A 21,248-nucleotide genomic window follows, 5' to 3' on the forward strand; every position below is an offset into this window, starting at 1 on the left:
CTGCTTCTGTCTTGGCTGAGGTATATGCACAAATGTGTTCTTCACCCTAGCAGCATCCCAGCCCTTCATGAGGAGGAGCGGGGAGGAGGAATTAAATTAATTTTATGGAGATTCACAGATATGTGCCCAAGAGACATGTTGTAGGGGCAGGCAGAGATTTCAAAGAGCAACTTCATAGATCTCTTAGATTCCTTCAAGTTTGACCTGGAAGATCATGGGAGCTTGCTCACGTGTTTGAGAGGGCCTCCAGTGTCAAGGCATGGTGAGGAGCACCACTCTGAGCTTGGGTGCCTTGTGGAGGTGCCCGTTCTTTAGCAGTGCAGGGCAATGCAATGTTCTCCCCTGGCCTCATGTACCAGTTCCAGATCAATGCCTGGCTAGCGCACACACTTTGGTGGGCAAATGTGATGATAACAACCTCATGCTCCATGTTCAAGCCTTGTTTTGGCTGTTTGCCTCACTCTGGTCCGTTTGCTTAGCAGTGAAGGAGTTGCAGTAGAGTGAAGATCTCAGTGCTTAGGGCAACCACATTTAGTTTTTCTGGTAAAGCTTATGAGTTTACAGTGTGGTTATGATTGTTTCATTATCCATGTATAGCTCATTCTAACACCTGTGTGTAATTTAGAACTAAAATGGAAATAGATTTTCAGACTCCGTTTAAACTGGCCTATGGGTTCAGGTCGTGAAATTCTCAGGTTGCACAGTTTAGCTGTGAACTTGGGAGACAGGCATGAGAGAAACATCTCTTCAAGAAAGGAGCCTACGAAGTGTTCAATGCCATATTTTATATGATGTATTGTGGCATGGATTCCATTTCTTTGACTATTTAATAAAGATGCCATCATTTAACAGCTTAAGGTCAGAAGTAAATAGCAGTTGTAAAGTAAAACTTTCACAAGGGCATTGCTTTCTCTGTTGTGCTAGTGCGCTACACTTTGTTCTATAAAAAGGTTTCTCAGCTGTGGGTGATCTTAACTACCGTATGTTCTGCAAAGTCAAGGCTAAGTTAAAGATATGTTGGCAGCCTGAACTCAGTTTCCTTGGTCTTCTGATATTTTTTGCTGTGTAAAATACTGTTTTAACACAGCTAATGAGTATTTGCTTCGTGGTATATATGGAGTTTGACACGTGAAGTTCACACAACTTCAGTTTTGAAATCTGTAATATGTTTATGGTGACTGAGTGGAGGAGAGATTAGGATTTCCTATGTTTGTGCTGGTTTGAGCTGCTGTTTAACATAGGTTTTTTCTATTTCCTTTTTTCCAAAAAACTGCAATTCCACTGTGATGAAGCCTATTACAGTGAATCCAATCAAAATAAAATCACAAAATTACAGAATGTTAGGGGATGGAAGGGACCTTGAAAGATCATCTAGTCCAACACCCCTGCCAAAGCAGGACCACCTAGAGTAGATCAAAGAAATCAAATAAAAATTGTTTGAATTTTGGTTAGTTTTAATCCTTTTAAACTTTTTATTATATTCCATTATCATTTTATGTACTGAAATGCTCAATATTTTTAACTACTTGCCTTGATATTTCCTAATTTTTAGATGATAAATACTTGTGCGTAGGTTTCAGCATTTTTTATTGAGACCTTAAGATTATTGCAGTTCCTGTCATCTTGTCCCTAGGAAGAGTGATTTCTTCTCCTTTTTGTTTTGTAACCCTTTTGCACATTTTAACTGAACTCTTCAGAAATCTTATGTCTCTGTTTTTCCTCAACCAGCACTGAAATACACCTCCGTCACTGAAATCGGGTTCTGTAATTGTTTGCTTCCCTTAACTCTGATAATGGCCCTTCCTCCCATTTGAAATTATTTTTCAAATTGTTAAATCTTCCCCAAGTTAGTTCTTGATTTACTACAGTGGACAGAAAACATGTCAGATGTTTGAAGAGCTCTTTGAGTAGAGTAGTCTTTCACCCTCCCACCAAAGCAAGTGATGTGCAAACTAGCCATGCCCAGTGAAGCGGCTAAAGGAGTAAAACCTGCCCCTGGGCTTCTTTGGAGCAGCCCAGAGTGGGGTGGCTGTGATGTTGATTTCTAACGTTGTTTTAGCCACGGTCCTCTTTGGACAATGAGGTTTGTGCCCAATTTGGTTGCAAATCTAAACTCAAGCTGTTCTAAGACCTACTTCTCTTTGCAACTGTATGGTGTTGCTGGTTGTACTTGTGTATGGCTGGCTGAAGGACCTCAAAAAATTTGCGGGGCATCAGACAGGTTTTTTCAGTCAGGTCATTGCCCTGAGCCTATTTGCTATATAGGCACACAAGGATTAGCCTTAGTGAAAAAGGTAGTATTGCAGCAGCCTGGGCTCAGATCAACTTAATCTGCCATCATGCTTCAGGCTTTTGAAACACAGCACAGGGTCTGACACTATGAACTAAGAATTTTAATAAAATTCTCAGATTCAGCATTAACATTATTAAACATGCTGTAACAGTTTAAAAAGGTAAACAAAAAAAGGCACAGAGACAAAGAAAAAAGATATTAAATACCAGTTAAAAATCCCAGGATACCTTTCACAGTTTACATACTCAGCAACTTGAATGCAATGAAAAATTTTTCAGATAAGCTGTAAAACTGGAAAATAAAAGGAAATCTGAAAGCTAGAGTTATTTTTATGTGAGTTGCATTGTATGTTTTATGTTATAAAGCCACATTATTTAAGTTTTTACATTTCTTCTTTCAAGTTATCTCCCTTTAATCTTCTTTTTCTCTAACCAAGTAGCTTTATATTTTGCCTGTTATTGTAAAATAGCAGGAGGGAACAAGGGGAGATGTTTGGACTTCTGTTAATGTGGGAGAAAGTAATTAATTGGTCCTTAGGAATTAATGCCATTTTAAGAGTTACGAGTGGTCCCCCAATACAAGTTACTTAAGTAATGATCAGCTGTTTTACACAAACTCCTTACGGTTTCTTCCCAGCGTTTCCTTTGCTGATTCTTAAAATATATGATTGAATCCACATATCAAGGTTACTTTTCTGTCTTATGTAATGAAAATTAACATCCAAAAGTCTTGGCTGTGATAAATAATTTATTCTAAAATAATTCAGGAAAGCTTAAAAAAACTTATTATTCTATACAGTTTTCTTCTTAACGCTTTGTGAGTAGTTATAATTTCCATCAGATTTGGTTTCAACAAATGTTTTGTTTGTTGAAAATAATTTTCCAATAATACATGAAGACTTTTTTTCTTTGTAGTATTTTTAATTATAACAGGATCTCAAGTTAAATATAATGCAAGTTGTGTGCTTCTGTTACTGGGAAAACCGTACCCCATTTGTAATGAGACATTTGTTAACTTCTGTATACAGATTGTGGTTCATTCCATAAATATTTGTGGGTTTTCTGATGTCCCTCGCAGGGTTTTATCTATGACAAATTCATACCACAGTTCTTAAACTACTTTTTGGGTAGAAGATTTCTTTCTTTTGTAAAACCGTTTGCCAGTGTCTTTCTTTTCCATTTAATGTTTTCAAGTATTCCTACTGTGGTTTTCAATTATTTAACAGAAAGGATTATCAGAAATATACAGAATGATTACATGTTATTTGAACACATTTCTATGTGGGATACTATTCAAAGCTCCCATGGCAAAATTAAATCCTTATTACTGTTACCCTGAACAACTCAAATTCTATTGTTTAAGTGAGTGTGGTTCTTCACCCTTACTGATTTACCAAGTTAGCTTAGTGCTCAAACACTGTAAGTACAGTCAAAAGTTTCTTACGTTTAAACTCGTACTGTGCATACTACTTTGTCTCCCGATATTGCTATTGAACCTGATTATGCTGTAGTAAAAAACGGATTAAAAAGTTATGTATGGTGATTTTGTTCTATTTCAGAAGATATTTTTTTTATCCTTAAAGACATAAATTATTAGTTCTAGGACGCAAAGATAAATGTAGCATTCTTCAGCCTCTCAAAACATTTTTCATGCCCTCTGCTTTTGGTTGTTAGGGATTTTTTTTCAGTGAGAAGGCAATGGCTAGCACTGGTATGTTAATGGTTAACAAAAGTGCATGTTGAGAGTAATAAAATACAGAGATAGTATAAGGCATCTCCATCGAGTTCAGTGTCAATGATTGGCATAAATCAAAGATACTCCATTTTTCTGGTATGATAGTGTACATTCTCCAGCAATCAAAAATAAACAGGTGTGGAGGTGATAAAAATGCAACATAGGAGTATCTATACATAGATACATCCTGTACTTGCAGGATAGAAACTGATTGGAACGCTTCCTAACAACCAAAGTTATTTAACTATTGAATAGTATTATTTAATCTTTGTATGTGACAATTTTTCAAGGAACAGGAAGAAACTTGCAGATTAGCAAATCCAGCTGCAACGCAAATCTGAATTTTTTCTGTTTCCTGGTTTAAGGTTGGATGTATATATGTAGGTATATATATTTTTTTGAGAAAAATTCAGAGGAATGCAATTCTCTGTGTTGGTTCAGACTCTCTTTCAATATACTTTATCCTTCAGACAGCTTTCAATGGTTGATTTTCCATGTTCTTGGCATAATAAAAAAAATGCCCGATATATTATGTAACTGCAAGTGTTGTAGAAGTTGCTTTCTAAACATAATTTTAAAAATCTACATATTGTATTCTTCAGATGCTGCAGCTCATCAAGAATTTAAGCAGCTATATTTACTAAACTGGACTCAAACTTGCTACAGATGATAGAATTTGTCATTTCCCAAATAGGCAGTGTAGTGAGCTGGGTATTTGTGTGTGTTTGTATCTATATAGTGTCCTTGCAGGTTTTGACTAGCTCCAGATGGAAAAACTCCGAGTTTTCTTCATAACAACCACCATTTATAGGTTCTGGGTGCCTCATGGAGTCAGTTGAACTACCTGACATTGGAACCCGTAGTCTTCATGGTCAATGTTGTGAATCCACAGGGATATTTTGAGTAGATGAGGATGACTCTTGCCTGATACTGCCCTTTAAGTGAAGCTTACTTAAAACCTCTGTTAAAAAAACATCTCTAATAAGCTTTATGTACATGCTGTTCAGCTTTAACCAATTTGGCATGAAGGTTTTATATTTAGTGTTTACAAAAGAAATGGTGATTCTGTGGCTTCCTATGGCAGGATGTAGGTTTCTAAGAATATGCTGTCTCCTGCTGCCAAAAGTTGCCTTAGCAGCAGTTTATAAGGAATGAGAATCCTCTTGAGTTTGGGCTCTGCTTGGTTTTGTCATGTGCTTTACCTGGTCTCTCTGGTTCTCTAAAATTTTTATGTATTCTATGCTTTTGTCCTAAAGATAAGTTTTGAGGTCAATTTCCTAAATAGGTTTCACTTGTTCTATTTTTCATCTTTTAAAGCTTATAGTAAATACGTTAAAAAGCCTTTACATAAATAACCCTTTTAAAATGGTGCATCTGTGAGCATGTAAAGTTTACTTTCAAAAAGTTCAATATATTGGTTTAAGACTTAGCAGTAGTATGTTTTTAAAACAAAAGCTACCAATTTATTTTTCATCATAGAAGAAACAAAAAGCTACAATCACTTCAATCTGAAATAACCATTTGTAAATTTAAGTTGCCGTAAGTGTATTTAATAACATGGATGAATTAGCGGGTTTAAAATTGACTGTAAGAATGGGACTCAACACATGTGGCTTATACTCATAGCTTTGTAACAGAGTTTAAGGCGAGAATCTGTGTACCAGAATTTCATTTATAAACTGACCTTTCAAGCAGATCTCTTTTCAAGTTCTGCTGCATCCTTCCGCATCTTCTGGATGTTTCACTAAATTAATTAAAGATATTTGGAAAAAAAAATTAGTCCTTTCAGTGATGTGCAAAATACTTCTCAATAGCTTTAGTCTCTTGTTTCTTTTAGAAAGCCTTCCTAGATTTCTCTGTGGAAGTTTACATCCTTTGTCAAAGTTGTTAGTTCTTGAAAACTTTCTCTAATGGTTGTAAGTCAAGGAGAAAGTGCTTGACTTCTAGATGTGATTCCGTTAGTCATACTTTGAGAAAGACTAGAAATGGTGTGGTAAAGAGGAGATGAGGACTCTATTAACAACATACCTAAAAGCTTTACCTAAAAGAACTCGTGAAATACCATCAAAAGGTAGTATCATAATCTCCACGATCAAAGCATGCTGCAGTGGAGCAGTTCCTTCCTCTGCTTCACTCCTCCGCAAAGCTGGAACAAACTGGGAAATGCTGGTGGGGAAGTGGTTTGTTCAGGAGGATATTTTACTTTCATAATGGAAAACATGGATGTTCAAAAGCTTTTTCTGAGAGGAAAAAACCCTGTAACAGATCTTAGGGAAGCTGGAATTTTTTGGGACTATGCTTTATCCAGTTCTCAAGCAGTTGACAAGAAACCTCTAAAAATCCAATAAGGAATATTGAAAGTCAAGGGAGTTGAGGGCACTGTGTACTTCGTTATGTTCAAGAAGAATCCTCTAAGCAAAGAAAGGAGTAAACTTGCCAGATAAATTGTGTTTTGTCCTGTGTGTTTATAACATCACTTTGATTGTTCAGGTCCTAATATTTTATAAAAAGACGACACGAGAAACACCAGTTTGAACAATTGCCTTTCAGCTCTTCATTCCTTTAAGAATTAAAATAAGCATGCCTGCCTTTACACTAAGTGAACTGGAAATGCTTATTAACATTTAGTGATAGTAAATTTCCTCTAGAAAGAACTAAACATGGAAGTGGAAGAATCAATTTCTATATAACTGAGGTCTTGCCTGTTGGTTAGCTTCTGTCTGTGTAGCAAGAGTTTCTGTCCATAGGCGTATGAACTCGAAGCTGTAATTCTCTCAGGAAACAAAAAGTGGTAGAACCTTGGTATTCTGTGGGCACTGATGATTTTACATTGACCTCTCTGAACTCAGGACTATATTCATTATATAGGACATAGCAGAAGAAAAGAATTAAAATTGAATTTAAATCACGAAGGGAAAAGTTCAGACTTACAGGTACAAATATTCAAGATGTGCTTTCAGGAAAATTAATTTTAGTGAGATAGAATATCTTTAAAGGAGGAGGAGGACTGGGAAGAGTGGGAGTACACCAAATTCCTTGCCTGAAAATGCAATACGGTAGACACATGATGTCTGAAAAGGAGACCATGGCAATCATCAAAGAAAATTTACGTTCACATATGCATCAATATCTTGTGAAACCAGTTGATTTGCAACCTAAATTAGGAGGAAAGTGGGAAAAGAATGAATATAAAAAATACTGTTTCGTCATGAAAAAAACCTCAAGTAGGCTAATTGTGTTTTTAACAGGAAATTTTTAAGCTTCTCAGCTGGGTAATCAGTCACTTGCTTTTTGCAATGTTTAGGTGATGATTTTTATTTCCTTCTCTAAAGTTGTCTTGACCTCTCTTAATTTTCCACGTTCCTCTCCAAAAGGATCATCTCAACACTCTGAGCCTGGCCCTGTGTTCAGGATTAAAGGGCCATCTTCTGGGCTTCTCAGTTCAAGAAGGACAGGGAACTGCTGGAAGAGTCCAGTGCAGAGCCACAGAGGTGATGAAGGGGGTGGAATATCTCCCTTAATGATGAAAGGCTGAGGGAGCTGGGTCTCTTGAGCTTGGAGGAGACTGAGGGGTGACCTCATTAATGTTTATAAATATGTAAAGGGCAAGTCTCAGGAGGATGGAGCCAGGCTCTTCTTGGTAATGTCCAATGATAGGACAAGGGGCGACAGGTGCAAGCTGGAGCACAGGAGGTTCCACATTAACATAAAGAAAACCTTTTTCACTGTGAGGGTGACAGAGCACTGGAACAGGCTGCCCAGAGAGGTTGTGGAGTCTCCTTCTCTGGAGACATTCAAAACCCACCTGGACATGTTCCTGTGTGATCTGCTCTAGGTGGTCCTGCTCTGGCAGGGGGTTTGGACTAGATGATCTTTTGAGGTCCCTTCCAACACCTAACATTCTGTGATTCTGTGATTCCTGAGGCAACTTGAATCTTACTTTTGATGCTGGTAAATCTAGATAAATCTAAATATTAGAATCATACAATGTGTATTTATGCATTTCAGAATGGAGAAGCAAGAACCAGTGTGGTTTCAACAGACTGGCAGTGGCTAACTAGCTACAGTTTCCGTAACCTGTGACCTGGGGGAGGTCTGGTTGAACCTAAGTAATTTACGATCCTCCAGTAGTTTTTGTGTCTAAATCTATTTTAAATGAAGTGAATCCCTACATTTCTGCTGAATTCCAAATTTTCTAATGAGATACAAAGCCATACTGTAGATAAGGTCAAGCCATATAAGAGAATATTCAATAACAAAGTAGCATGCCTTAATCATATCATTATAGCCTTAAAACACACAAAAACCTCTAAAGATTCAGCTACTCTTGTACAGCTCATAATGTATATGAAAGGTCCATTTTTTCTGTTTTGCAGGGAATGGTTCATGTGGGATGCTCAGATTTGTCTGTGTGTCTCTGGTTTCTTCTACAACCTTATTAGAGGAAGCTTGAAACTATACTGCCTTTCTAGTCAGATCATAATGTTTTATTTCCTTTCAGTACACACAAGATAAATTTTAATTCTCTGGGGAAATGTGAAATATACATTATTTAATATATCTCTTATTTCTGTATGATTATGAATAATTTCTGCCTTTTGCAATCCTAAGAATCTTGAGAATAAATTAAGACATTTATTTGCTTTTTTTTGGTTGTTTTTCCCCTGTTCAAAAGTATATTTAGAAGTAAACTCCCCTTCAATATATCTTGTTAAACATAGATTCAGGTTGAATTTGGAAGTGCCATTAACAATAGTTTAATGGGGTTTTAAGGAAGACAAAATACTTATTTTAACATAAAAGCTAGTTATGTTTAATAATGAATATGGAATGAGTTTTCTACCTGCAGAGTTTCCTAGTGATATGTAAATGGAAAAAGCAGTGCAAGGACTTCAGAAAAAGAAAAACTAAAGGAGATTAATTTTTAAGACTTTATTATTGACATATTTTACAATATCATATACAGTATTTTAAAAATAGTTCCAGCTTGTGAGAATGAATACAATCATTCTGCAAAAAGAAAAAGAAAATACAGGTGGCATCTTGAGAAACTAATCAGTGCCAAAGGCAAATGTGAATTGACTTGAAAAGTTAAATATTTGTTTGAATGGTTTCTTGTTGTATTATCTATGCTATAAACATTGTCTATTACAACATTAGATGAAGGAAAATATGCATTAGTACACATTGTTTAATATAAAAGAAAAACTGGTATTTATTTGTTTCTAACATTCTGTACTACTTCATATAGAATTTCATTGATATCCAGGTATGAGTTCAATATACTGGCACAACAGTGAAAAGAAATCCTGTCAACTTATCAAACACACTGCAGACAGTATGTCTTCTAGCTTGTACCATTGTACCAGCTTGTACCGCACCATTTAAAGAAATTCCATGCATCAAATATGAAGACTGTGTTCAGTGAAACTCAACCTTGGTATTTGCAGGTGAACTGATAGAACTTCTGAAGAGACTGATGTATTGTGCCACTAAACTAGGTGAATCAACTAAAACAAAGTAAAATATAGGATAAAAGCAATGGGAAAATCACTAGATTATTTACTTTAGCTATGTGGTAAACCAAATACACATGAAATATTTGAAAAATCAAAATTAAGGAACCTTTTACTGCCGAACAGCATTAAATTTTGAGATAAAATTATTTTTACCATGAAACAAAAGCACAAAAGTCTTTGGGTTATGTTGTATTTTGGCTTTTTTGCTAACCCCCACCCCAGACTTCCATTCCACCCACTTAAACTCTTCAAGCTCTCTCCTCACTGACTCTATTTAGAGAAACTCTATTCCGCTTGTTTTTTCTGGAAAGATTTGGCATCCAAAAATATCATACAGACCTTCTTTTGGAATTGTGTATACTTATCATTTATACAATCTGTCAACTGTATATTTATACTATGCTCCCTGAATTTTGGTGAATGCTTCAAAACTATAACGAGATTCCTCAAACTGTCTAAACATTAAACAGTATAAAAATGAAAAACTGGTCTTTAAAAGTTCAGACTTGCTCATGCTGTTATTTTTGCTGAGGAATTTAAACAATAAAATTACAAAGGTAATTAAACAGATGCCATCTAACTGCGCAGCTGCAAACTTCAACTTTGTTTCATTTTACGCTTTTTTTTTGAGAGACTGAAATTAATTTGTAGTTTACCATGCCGTACCTTATTGTCATAGGATCATTCAAACTGTGTTCCAGATACCGCTCTAGAAGACAACTGCACTGCAGAAGTTCTTCACCTTCTTTGCAGCCAATCACTGTACCAGAGCCTTTGGAACAAGGGGCTACTTTTAGATGTCTGGTCACCTCACAGCTTATGTAGAGCATTTCCTGCCTGTAGGACTAGAGGAAGAAGCACAGGGCTAAAACATTTGATGTATGATTTACTGTAATTCCTTTCATGTGTTTAGTAGCTTTTATGTGATCAATGCACTGCTACCAATCCTGACCTTGGTGTGGACCAGTTCACGAAAGTCTGACCTTCATAAATGGATAGCAAATGGAATCATAGTACCACCCACCTGGCACTGCCACTGTAATTAATGGGTGTGAGGGTGTTTTATTTTTCCCTCTGAATATGTACTACTGTGTTTCAAAATAAATATATTTCAGTAGTTACATAAATAGTATACATAAATAATATCTTGATAAAAAATTGCAGTAGTTAATTTTTATACATATTTTTATCTATTTGCATTCTTATAGCACTGTATATCAGATGACCTCTGATATACATATACCTCATGTTTTCTATGCAAGTAACTTATATTCACAACATCATTTTGGCATTGTGCCCACAATACATATGAGTAAACTGTTGAAGAGGTTAATTTTGTTGCTTAGATTCACAATAATAAACGAGTTTAGAGAGAACAGGAATGAAATCTGCCTCTCCTATTTCCCTTTGACATGTTCTAGCCTTGCAGATCCTGCAGGCAGTCTCCTCAAGCAGTCTTCCTATCTTCCTAGTCCTAAACCTTCTTGTGCACAATGTATGAAGACCTGGCAGACTTTGCCCTTCTATGTGTCCATGCGTCCAGTTAGGTTTGTCAAGCTGTAGCTCAGATAGCACGTTCTATTCGTTTTGAGAGGATATCAGAGACACATGCAAAATCGGCACAAACCATTGAATTCAGTTCTCTGGATTTCTTCTTCAGGGAAGGAAAGAAAAACTTCTTCTTCAAAGGAAAATCAGTCCTTTTTAAAATGGTTTTGGACAAAAGTAACTATCTGCATGACTTAGTAGCTGTGGTTGATGAAACTGGTCAAGTAACGGATACAAAGTAGTTAGGCAAAAGAAAAGTGTAATTTTACAGTCTCTTGTCTCTGAGAAGTTTGTTTAAGAACTGGGATTTTTTTCTGTGTTGTCTAGTTTTAAGAAAAAGCTTACAAAGTAATTGGCACGTCCTGCATAACGAAGCTGATCTCTTTCTGACAAGAAGACTTGCCTGATAGATGAGGGAAAGGCTGTGGATATTGTTTACCTCGACCTCCGTAAAGCCTTCGACACTGTTTCCCATGGAATTCTAGTGAAGACACTAGCTGCTCGTGGCTTGGATGAGCCTATGCTCTGCTGGGTAAAACACTGGCTGGACAGCCAGCCCCAGAGAGTGGTGATCAATGGAGTTAAATCCAGCTGGCGGCCAGTCACAAGTGGTGTTCTGCAGGGGTCAGTACTGGCGCCACTTCTGCTGAATGTATTTATCAATGATTGTGACGAAGGGGTAGAAGTTTGCAGATGACACCAAGGCAGATGGGAGTGTTGATCTGCTTGAGGGTAGGGAGGCTCTGCAGAGGGACTCGGGCAGGCTGGATCAATGGGCCAAGGCCAACTGTATGAGCTTCAACACGGCGAAGTGCTGGGTCCTGCACTTGGGCCACAACAACCCCATGCAGCGCTATGGGTTTGGGGAAGAGTGGCTGGAAAGCTGCCTGGCAGAAAAGGACCTGAGGGTGTTGGTTGACAAGCGTCTGAATATGAGTCAGCAGTGTGCCCAGGTGGCCAAAAAAGCCAATGGCATCCTGGCTTGTATTAGGAATAGTGTGGCCAACAGGAGTAGGGAGGGATCGTCCCCCTCTGCTCGGCACTGGTGAGGCCACACCTTGAGTACTGTGTGCAGTTTTGGGCACTTCAACACAAGAAAGACATTGAGGTGCTGGAGAGAGTGCAGAGAAGGGCAACAAAGCTGGTGAAAGGCCTAAAGAATAAGTGTTGTGAAGAGCGGCTGAGGGAACTGGGGCTATTTAGAAAAGGAGGCTGAGGGGAGACCTTATTGCTGTCTACATCTACCTGAGAGGACACTGTAGAGAGGTGGGTGTTGGTCTCTTCTCACAGGTAATTAATGGTAGAACGCGAGGGAAGGGACTCAAGCTGCACCAGGGTAGGTTTAGACTTGATATTAGGAAAAATTTTTTCACTGAAAGGTTTGTCAGGCATTGGAATAGGCTGCCCAGGGAGGTGATTGAGTTACCATCCCTTAATGTCTTTAAATGTCATTTAGATGTGGTGCTTGGAGATATGGTTTAGGGATGTACTTGGTAGAGGAGGGTTGATGGTTGGAGTCGATGACCTCAAAGGTCTCTTCTAACCAGAAAGATTCTATGATTAATTGTAAGGAAAGGCCTGTTGACTTCAGCTTGGCAAGAAAAAGCTGTGCTGAAAAGTATTGATAAAAAGAAAATAGCATATTTTGGTAAGAGTTTTTTGAAAAAGTAGTTTGGTAATTACTATTACTATTTTCCATAGAACAGGTGTTGCTGCACAACTGGGAAGGTCTAAAAGAGGGGCTAAGTCTGTGTTTCTGTCTGTTCCATCTACATTTGTTTCAAATGTGACTGTTTAATACCTAGCTTGGAGATATTTAAGAGAAACAGTTGTAGGTAGAGTAGTGTGATGGCTTTGCTGAAGATCTTTAATACCTTTTCTTGATGTCGTTCTCTGTTTGCCAGGAACCAAGATCTTTGTAGTATGTGCTGTGTTTGAAGTCTCCAGAAGCTCAGAGAGTCTTGAAATAGCAGTAGATCAAGCTCCCTTTTCAAGGCTGAACTTTCTAAACACATATCTAACATGTGCAGACTCTGGACACTGATGTTCCAGATTCTGACACTGAGCAGACTAAAAGGCATGTGATGATACCCAACTAAATCTTAGTACTCTTTTATTTGATGATCCATTCTGGATGATCATGCGTGTAGATTATTTGTTCTGTACATCCAATTGTCTTTTGTTTTTTTCCCACTAGGTACTTTGACATTCATGTTTTGAATGATGCCTTAGCATACACTAATCTGTAGTTGAATCATCTTTTTTTTTTTTTTTCACGACTTGAAAGTACCAAATTCCATAATTTCTTTAATATGCTTATCCTTGTGTTACCTAAAAATCTTTATAACTGCTTGGTGTCTCATCTTCTTCTTTACACTTATACTAGTTCTCCTCTTTGCCATGATACTCATCTGTAGGTATAAAGAACAAAAAAGGAAACAGTGCTCAAGAAACACGAGTCAGACGTTTATCCAATATTAGGAACATGGAGGAAAATTACCTGCTTTACTTTTACTTTTGTTTTGCTGTATCAGTTGTTTGAAGCAGTTTTGTATATGCTTCAGTCAGTGCTTGGCTTTTTTTTAACATACTAATTGCACAAATAATCTACCTCTACGTTGATTTATGTCTATTCACAAAGCTATAAACACTGCAAGTCATTATAGAGTAGAAGTATGACCGTTGATGACTACAAAACGTATTCAGTTAGAATTCAATTAAAAGCATCTTCCTATGTGTTTTAATGTTGTGTGTTTATCTACTATGTAAATGTTTAGAAGTGGTCAGTCATTTTATTTTGCGCATGTTGTTTTCTTTTTACAAGTGTCCTTCACATCTGAAGATGAACCAAGGTACCTTAACCACTTTGACTTACAGGACACTTTCCATGTAGTGTCTTCTGTAGATAATGCCAATGTATCTGGCTGTACAGAACACAAAACAAGATCTAATCAGGGGGAATGTAGATGTCATTGTTAAACAGATTCCTGTAAAGATTAAATGTAATGTGAAAATGAAAAGTGACGTGAGTATAGACATATGAACAAAATAGTATCACTTGCTAGTCAGTAAAACATTGAACAAAAGAGCTTAACTGTACTTGGTTTATATTTGTGTTTAAAACAATTTGCTCGTATCCAATCCAGAGATGTGGAGCAAGTGTGGAGATGGGGCAGTAGCTGAGTTCTTCTGGGGCTGTGCTGGAGAGGAGAGAAGGAGCAGCTACCAACAAAGACAGTCATATGTGGCGTAGTTCCTGGGGAAAAGAGAATGGAGTGTACTGCTGACAGCATTTGAGACCCTGTAGTACTGACCCAGACTGAAATAAACTGTATCTAACATCCCAGCAGTCATAAAACACTATGTTAAACCACACATAAGTCTCCCTCTGGACAGATCGCAGGGTGGGGAAGGAAAGTTGAGGTTGCCCTTCGGGGAAGATATGGACCTCACTCAGTATGGCAGAATGTGTCCCGGGATCGTGTACAAAATTGTAGAAATTTGTCAGGACCTTCCCTTCTTGCCTAAGGATGTCTCCTCCTCGCTTCACGCAATAAGAGAATTTTCTTACCTGCTGCTTTTCTTTAATTTCAGCATTAGTACCTTGATCCCGAATCTTTCTTCTCCCTCCTGCCCATCCTTGTACGCTCCTTTTTTTCTCCTGAACTTTTCATTCTTCTTCTGGTCTTCGTCACAAGTACATGTTTTTATCTCCAAGCTTAGGCAACTCCAAGTTTTCCGTCACGAACTGTCATGCTCCAGGATTTCCTTTGTTCCTGTTCTGAGATGATACCTACATGTTTCTGTGATGTTGGGACGTGAGAAAAAAAAAAAAAAAAGTTGCTTTTCTTTGGAAAGCTGATTGCTCTCTGTGGTTTTACTGGTAGAAACTCAGTGTTTTCAAAGGCCGGTATTGTTATCATAGATGCTCTAGGTTTACCAGATCCTTGTTCTGTGCCCTTCTTAACATCTATAGCAACTCACTCAAAAAAGAGCTGTGGTCCATTGCTTCCCTAAGAAACAGTTGTTTGCATTTCCCCTGTTTGGTGTAACACATTTGAAGTTAGGAAACAATTGAATTGAATTGAATTGAATTGAATTGAATTGAATTGAATTGAATTGAATTGAATTGAATTGAATTGAATTGAATTGAATTGAATTGAGGAAAAGGCAGTTAAGGAGCATTAGGTCAGTGATAAATGTTGTGATTTCTACACTAGTTTGGTCGTGTCTCATTCATAGGTGATGAGCTTTCAGACTACGTTTGGGCTGGGACTCCACAGTTTAAGCAGAAGAGGTCCTCTTGCATAGCATCTGTATCCAAGTCCATCAAGGTGCTGCTGGTTTTACCCCTATAAAGTAGAGGATATATATTGAACCAAGCTTACTATCTGTTTCTTTTTTAAATTCGAATAGGAAGAATATTTTACCACCAGACAAAACCTTTAATGATTGAAATTTGAATAGATAGGTTTGTCATCTCTGTACCTGGAAGCAGAAGTCAGTGCACACAGAGATGTAGTAAGGGTTAACAAAAATCAGCTATTCTATGTAAAGTCTGTGAATATTTCTTAATCATTACATAATGTATAGTCTTTAAATGCCATTTTCCTGGCTTGTTTAGCTTTCTGTAGGTCTCAGATGAGCTACAAGTGAATAGATTTAACTTCTTTACAGTGAGTCTCAGAATTATGCCTGTTCAGCAGCATGTAGTAACTGGTTCAACATGGGCTGTTTTTTATATATACAAAAAGCCTGACCCAGACTAAATCAAATTTTAAAAGAAAAACGTTAAAGTTGTGTTTCCTGTTAGATACCTATGGTTGTCTTTGGTTGCTTATGATCTTACTGTATTATTGACCAACTGTTGTATTCTACACTACCTGCCAAAAGGTTCAGATGGGATACTGAAGTTGTTTTCAGAAGGGGGAAGCAATTAAAATCATAGCCCCTACAGCACATTTCAGCTGGTACAACAGCGTTTATGCTAGGGGTAGGGTTAGAGGTAGAGAAGTCGTGAATTTGGCTTACTCTGTTTCCCTGATTTTATTTGGTACAAGGATTTCAAAAGCTGCAGAATCAAAAAGGTTGCAGAGTTCATTCATAGCATGTATGCTTAAGATTAGGCCAATTCCCTGGGGTTTACCTTATTCTCATCCTTCTAGGAAGAATACAACTAATCAGCTGGGGGTGTGCTGAGGAAAATAGTTGATAGAGAAAACCAGAAATAAGTGCTTATGTGAATGCCTGTATGTATAGAATTTATTTGGGAAAAGGCTGTATTTTGATCCCTGTATGAAACTGGCAGGATATACTTTCTGAAAGCAATAATCAGCTTAGTCGAAATATCAAGGCATTAATGACTAATCTTCGTATTTTACATGTATGTGTAAAAATACGTGCTTCTTGAAATGGGTGATCTGTAGAATCACAGTTTGTTTGCTTGAATTTCAAAGATGTGTCTGAAGGATCACAGCAAGAGTTGTGTATTATATATAGGAGCTAATAGTAGGAACAGAATGAAAATGCAGTTTTTATATCAGCGTGAAACTATTAGGCTGTGATATCCCAAAGCAGTACAAACATTATCCAGTCCTTGAGATTTTACAAAATTAGTTGGATCAAATTAAAAAAAAGACCCAATGGACAAATCTTATACGTGCAATGCACTAGCACCTTCTGTCTGAATAGTATCTCTGCATTTTGCTGCACCTAAAAATGTGTGCCAAGGGCTAATTAAATTGGGTTTTATGTTTAAATGAGTAAATTCATGAAGGCAAGAAAGCAATTGTCACAATGGGGAGTTTCATATTGCTGCATTCAGCCACATTTTGCTCTAAGAATTTGGTTCACAAGGTCATGGTTGTGCTGAATAAGCCTAAGGAATATAGTGCTAGGTGGAGCTTAATGCAAGTTACCGAGCTGTTCATAAAAGAACAAATGAAAAATATTCTTTACTGTGAAGTACAGAAGAGAAGAATTCATTATGCAGGTGAAATTAGTGTCATATTCTGAATTTTATATGCTTAAGCAGATTTCATAAAATATGTAATTTGGTGCTTTATTTTCAGTAATATTTCAGAAAACATATTCCAATATTGACTTGCATTAGGCAAAGTAGGTACATAGACACTGGGTCATACAATAATCTGCTGTGGGTTTTTTTTTTTTTTAAAAAAAAGACAAAAAAAACCCCAAAAATACAAACAGCACTGCATTCATATTGATGAAATAACGCCTAGAAAGAATAATAAAAGACAGAGTTGTTGTGGTTAGATCTCTCTATGTGGAAAGTTGACAAACACATTCTTGATTTTTAAGAAACCACATTTAATTTTGAAATACCACTACTGACATAACAGATTTTCAGTGTATTTCTGCTAAGCATTTAAGAAACTTATAGGGCTACTGAACAATGCCATCACACTGCCTCACCAGGAATGACTTGATCAAAACAGCTTTCCTGCTGTTCACATGCCTCTCTGGGTAGATTCATTACTTAATTTTCTTAATTGCTAGCATACTCCATTAGTGGCAATGCAGTGGTATTAGAAGTTTCAACTGAGTTTCGATTTGGGCAGCATTGGGATTGCTCTTTGAAATAGATTGCATACCTATGCTTACAGATTGCATGCAGTGTATGCATCACAGGTTGAGTTGTGCTGCTTTGATCTTTATTTATTTTTAGATTGTTAGTATCAATGATTAAACAAATTGCAGAATTATTGGGTTTTCTGTATACATACATACTCTGTATGTAACTGAGACAGCAGTTACATACTAAATAACGACTTTGGCATAAGACAACAACCTAGAATGGAACAGTAGATTGGACGGCATATGCAAGTAAGAAGCTTAAGCTTCAACTTAGATGTATGAAATCAGTAAAAAAAGACTAAAATTTGATATGATCGTACATTCAAAGAAAAAAAAAAGTAAGATCCCCTTGCTTCCTTTACTGGCTTGTTTTGAAAAACAGTGATAAGTTCAATTGTGCATTTTTATTATAATATCAAATGAGCAGTGCACATAAAGATATATTGTACCCCATGTAGAAAGGGCAAGATAATTTTTTGTAAGATTTACTAATGCTTATTAGCAGAAGCCAGATGGTAGTAGGAGACTCCTCTGATACTGGTCACTGATAAAATCAAATGGTTTCAGCAGCCTCCACTCATCCAATAGCAGTTGAATCTTTTGTTGTAGTTGGGTGTGACTGTCTCCCAAGCTCAACTCAAGACTGAAATATTTCGTAAAATCAAATGTATATGAATTTAGCAGAATCCACATGTGATTGACTCAAAAATGTTTTTTTCTCACTTGTCAGAAGAATTTTAATAACAAAACTCTGTTGAAAAGATTGAATTTGTTTTCCATCATCTTGGAATGTTCTTTTTAATTTTTATTCTTTGATGAATTTGAACAGTGGAACAATTGTATCACAATAAAGTTGTTTGTAATACTGATATGTAGCTGTTCTTTTTGAGGACTTCAGTGTGCCATCCTTTATCTATTCAGTAGATAGGAATTAGTCCTGCCTCCCCATAAGGCTGCTCATATGGACCTGATTGAAATTGCAGTTAAGTCAATGGATTGATCTTCTATCAACTTTGGTGCATCTGGCTAAATTTTGGCATATACTTATTTGCATATCTCCCATTGAATTCCAAATGAAAGAGGCAGCTGGATACTTCTGAAGATCTGGACTTAAAATAATGCTTAGATAATCAAGAATGGCAAAATTAATGCCTTAGTTTTCTTAATATCTCATTGGTTTGATTTTGACTGTTGTTGCTGATTTACTTTTCTTTTTTCTTTTTTTTTTTACTTTGGCATTACAGGAGGGCACTGAATCTAGGAATACTTCGAGACCCTGGATCAGAGGTTGAAGACAGACAATACCAAATAGATCTTCAATCTATAAACATTGGTACTGCTCATTGGAATCAGTTGAAACCAGAGAAGGAAAATGGAAAAGGAGGGGTTTTGACAGAGAGTGAAAGAAATTCTCAAAATCCAGCACTTGAATGGAACATGGCCAGTAGGTAGGAAGGTTTTTTTTCACTTACTCTTTTCTAGAATAACGTAACACAAGCGCTAAAGATATCATTCACAGTATATCTGAATCAAATAATTCTGTATTGGTTTTGCTTTATATTACAAGCACATTTCCATGGAGTTTTGGATTATGCACTTGAAATGCATATTACTGTTATTGTTACACTGTAGTTACTGTCTAGTTATTGTGTGCTTTTCTTTCCATTATAAGCTCTTTTCTGAGTGGCTTACTATATGTCCATAAAAATAACTCCACGGCCGAGACTTCAGCTTCTCAGTCACAAGCAATGGGGGGGTTTGGGGTTTGTTTTTTCTTGGTTTTGTTTTGTTTTGGTTTTTTAACTTATTTTGTTTGTATTGTTACAAAGCTCAAGTAAAACCAGCTTAGACATTTCTAAGGTAGAGGAGAATAAAGGAGAACGTTTCCTATTGGTTCTTAACTGTTTTTTGCACTTCTGTAACTAAAACCAGATGAATTTTGAGAATGAGATATTTCAACTGAGTCTCCCTGATTGTGTATTGTATGATATGCACATGCAAAGCCCTGCCCTCTAGTTAAACAGGGCTGAAAAATAAAGCCTGCATACACTTGCATAGTCTTTTAAGTTTTAAAGTTTTCAAATCCAAAATAGGGTTTTTAATTGGTAATTTGTGAAAATTAGGAATTTTTATTTTAGTTTTAATATACTTTTTTATATTTAGAAATTCATACAAGTGGTTTAAAACTAAATTTTTATAGACTGTGTAGTGGTCAGAGTTCCCTCTTTCAAACTGACAGGAACAAGGTCTGATAGCCAAGAGCAAGCTTTCAAAAGTCATTTTGTGGTTTTAGAAGCATTTCTGCTAGAAGATGCCTGTTTGCCCATACATTTCTTTCTTTCTTTTCATTTAAAAGTCCTTTATATCTAATTCACGCAAAAACAATCCTATTTTTATGAAATGTGTGCATAATTTTATGGTTCCTAAGATAAGATTCCTATCTGAATTGGGGGATGAGTTCCTGAAAGTGATATACAAAACCAGGCAGAATCATAAGGAAAGACAAAAACTGAACTATTGCTGGTTTAATTTTGAAAAGAAAAGGGAGATGAGAGGGCACTCAGAGAATTTTTCTGAAAGTGAAGCAAGCTGTAGCAAAAGAGGCTACGTGAGTATGGCACGCAGATTGAGCTTTGTAGGTGATGTATTGATGAAAGACCTAAGCTCACTCTGGAAGAGAGTGTGTGCAGGAAAAAGTTGTGATCAAGAATAAATTCCAGTTTATCATTAAAAAATAGAGTGCAGAAAAAGCAGATCTAACCAAAGTAATGATAAAACCCCGAGGAGTGACAGGAGCACAGATGAAAATTTAAACACAGTAGTAGTGTCTGTTCTTCATTTATAAGATCACCTAGTTCTTTCCTGTCTTTTAACAATTTCTTTTTTTTGATTAACAAAATTCCATAGACATGGAATTTTTCTTTTAAATTTTTAGCCTTCTAGTTGGGCCATGATGTTGGACAAGTTGCCTGTGAAGTTCTTTCTCATAAAACAACGCAGGGCCACTGGCATTTCTTGAAAGATATGACATAAATCTCCAAAGGACTTTGGTCAATTTGCAAGTTAAGTTAACATAGCAAAAACAGCCACTGAGGAAGTGGCTTTCCTTTTCCTTCCCATTGGTGACTGAAATCATATTACCAGCACACTTTGGTCTGAGCTTTATGGTTATAGATTTGGATAGGAAATTTGGTGGGATTCCTGAAAAGCTATTAAGATAAGAGTAAGGGAAGCAGCTATTACAGATAATGTGAGTTCTCTTTTGTAGGGTTTTTTTTTTTTCATAACTGGACCTTCTTCTTTTCCTTGGCAGGCTTCCAAAATAAAATTTTATTAGAATAAATTTGACAAATAAGTATGTTTTGAAATTGCTTTTGAACAAATCTTCTGCTTGGGTTTTAATTTATATCGGTTGTAATTAAATACATGAGCTTTTCCTTTCTGATGTGCAATACAGTATTTTAATTCCAGCTTGAATTTGTTTCTAGAGAAAGTTGGTATGAGTGTTTTCCTCTCCTTTTGGCTTAAAATTTTACACATTTATTACAGCTCTTTTT

The 21,248-nt window shown here is 36.6% G+C and overlaps 1 protein-coding gene across 3 annotated transcripts in view; it reads left to right on the forward strand.

Moving 5' to 3' along the window:
* The window catches only part of VPS13B (vacuolar protein sorting 13 homolog B), a 480,656-nt gene that overhangs the window by 296,604 nt on the left and 162,804 nt on the right, over window positions 1-21,248 (forward strand). For all 3 annotated transcript variants that reach the window (XM_086465731.1, XM_086465733.1, XM_086465732.1), the window contains exon 30: window positions 18,936-19,139. In XM_086465731.1, the coding sequence (XP_086321857.1) occupies window positions 18,936-19,139 (204 nt within the window). The remainder of the gene's footprint in view (window positions 1-18,935; window positions 19,140-21,248) is intronic.

Source organism: Leptosomus discolor, chromosome 5, assembly GCF_034619465.1.
Source record: "Leptosomus discolor isolate bLepDis1 chromosome 5, bLepDis1.hap2, whole genome shotgun sequence".
Lineage (NCBI taxonomy): Eukaryota > Metazoa > Chordata > Aves > Leptosomiformes > Leptosomidae > Leptosomus > Leptosomus discolor.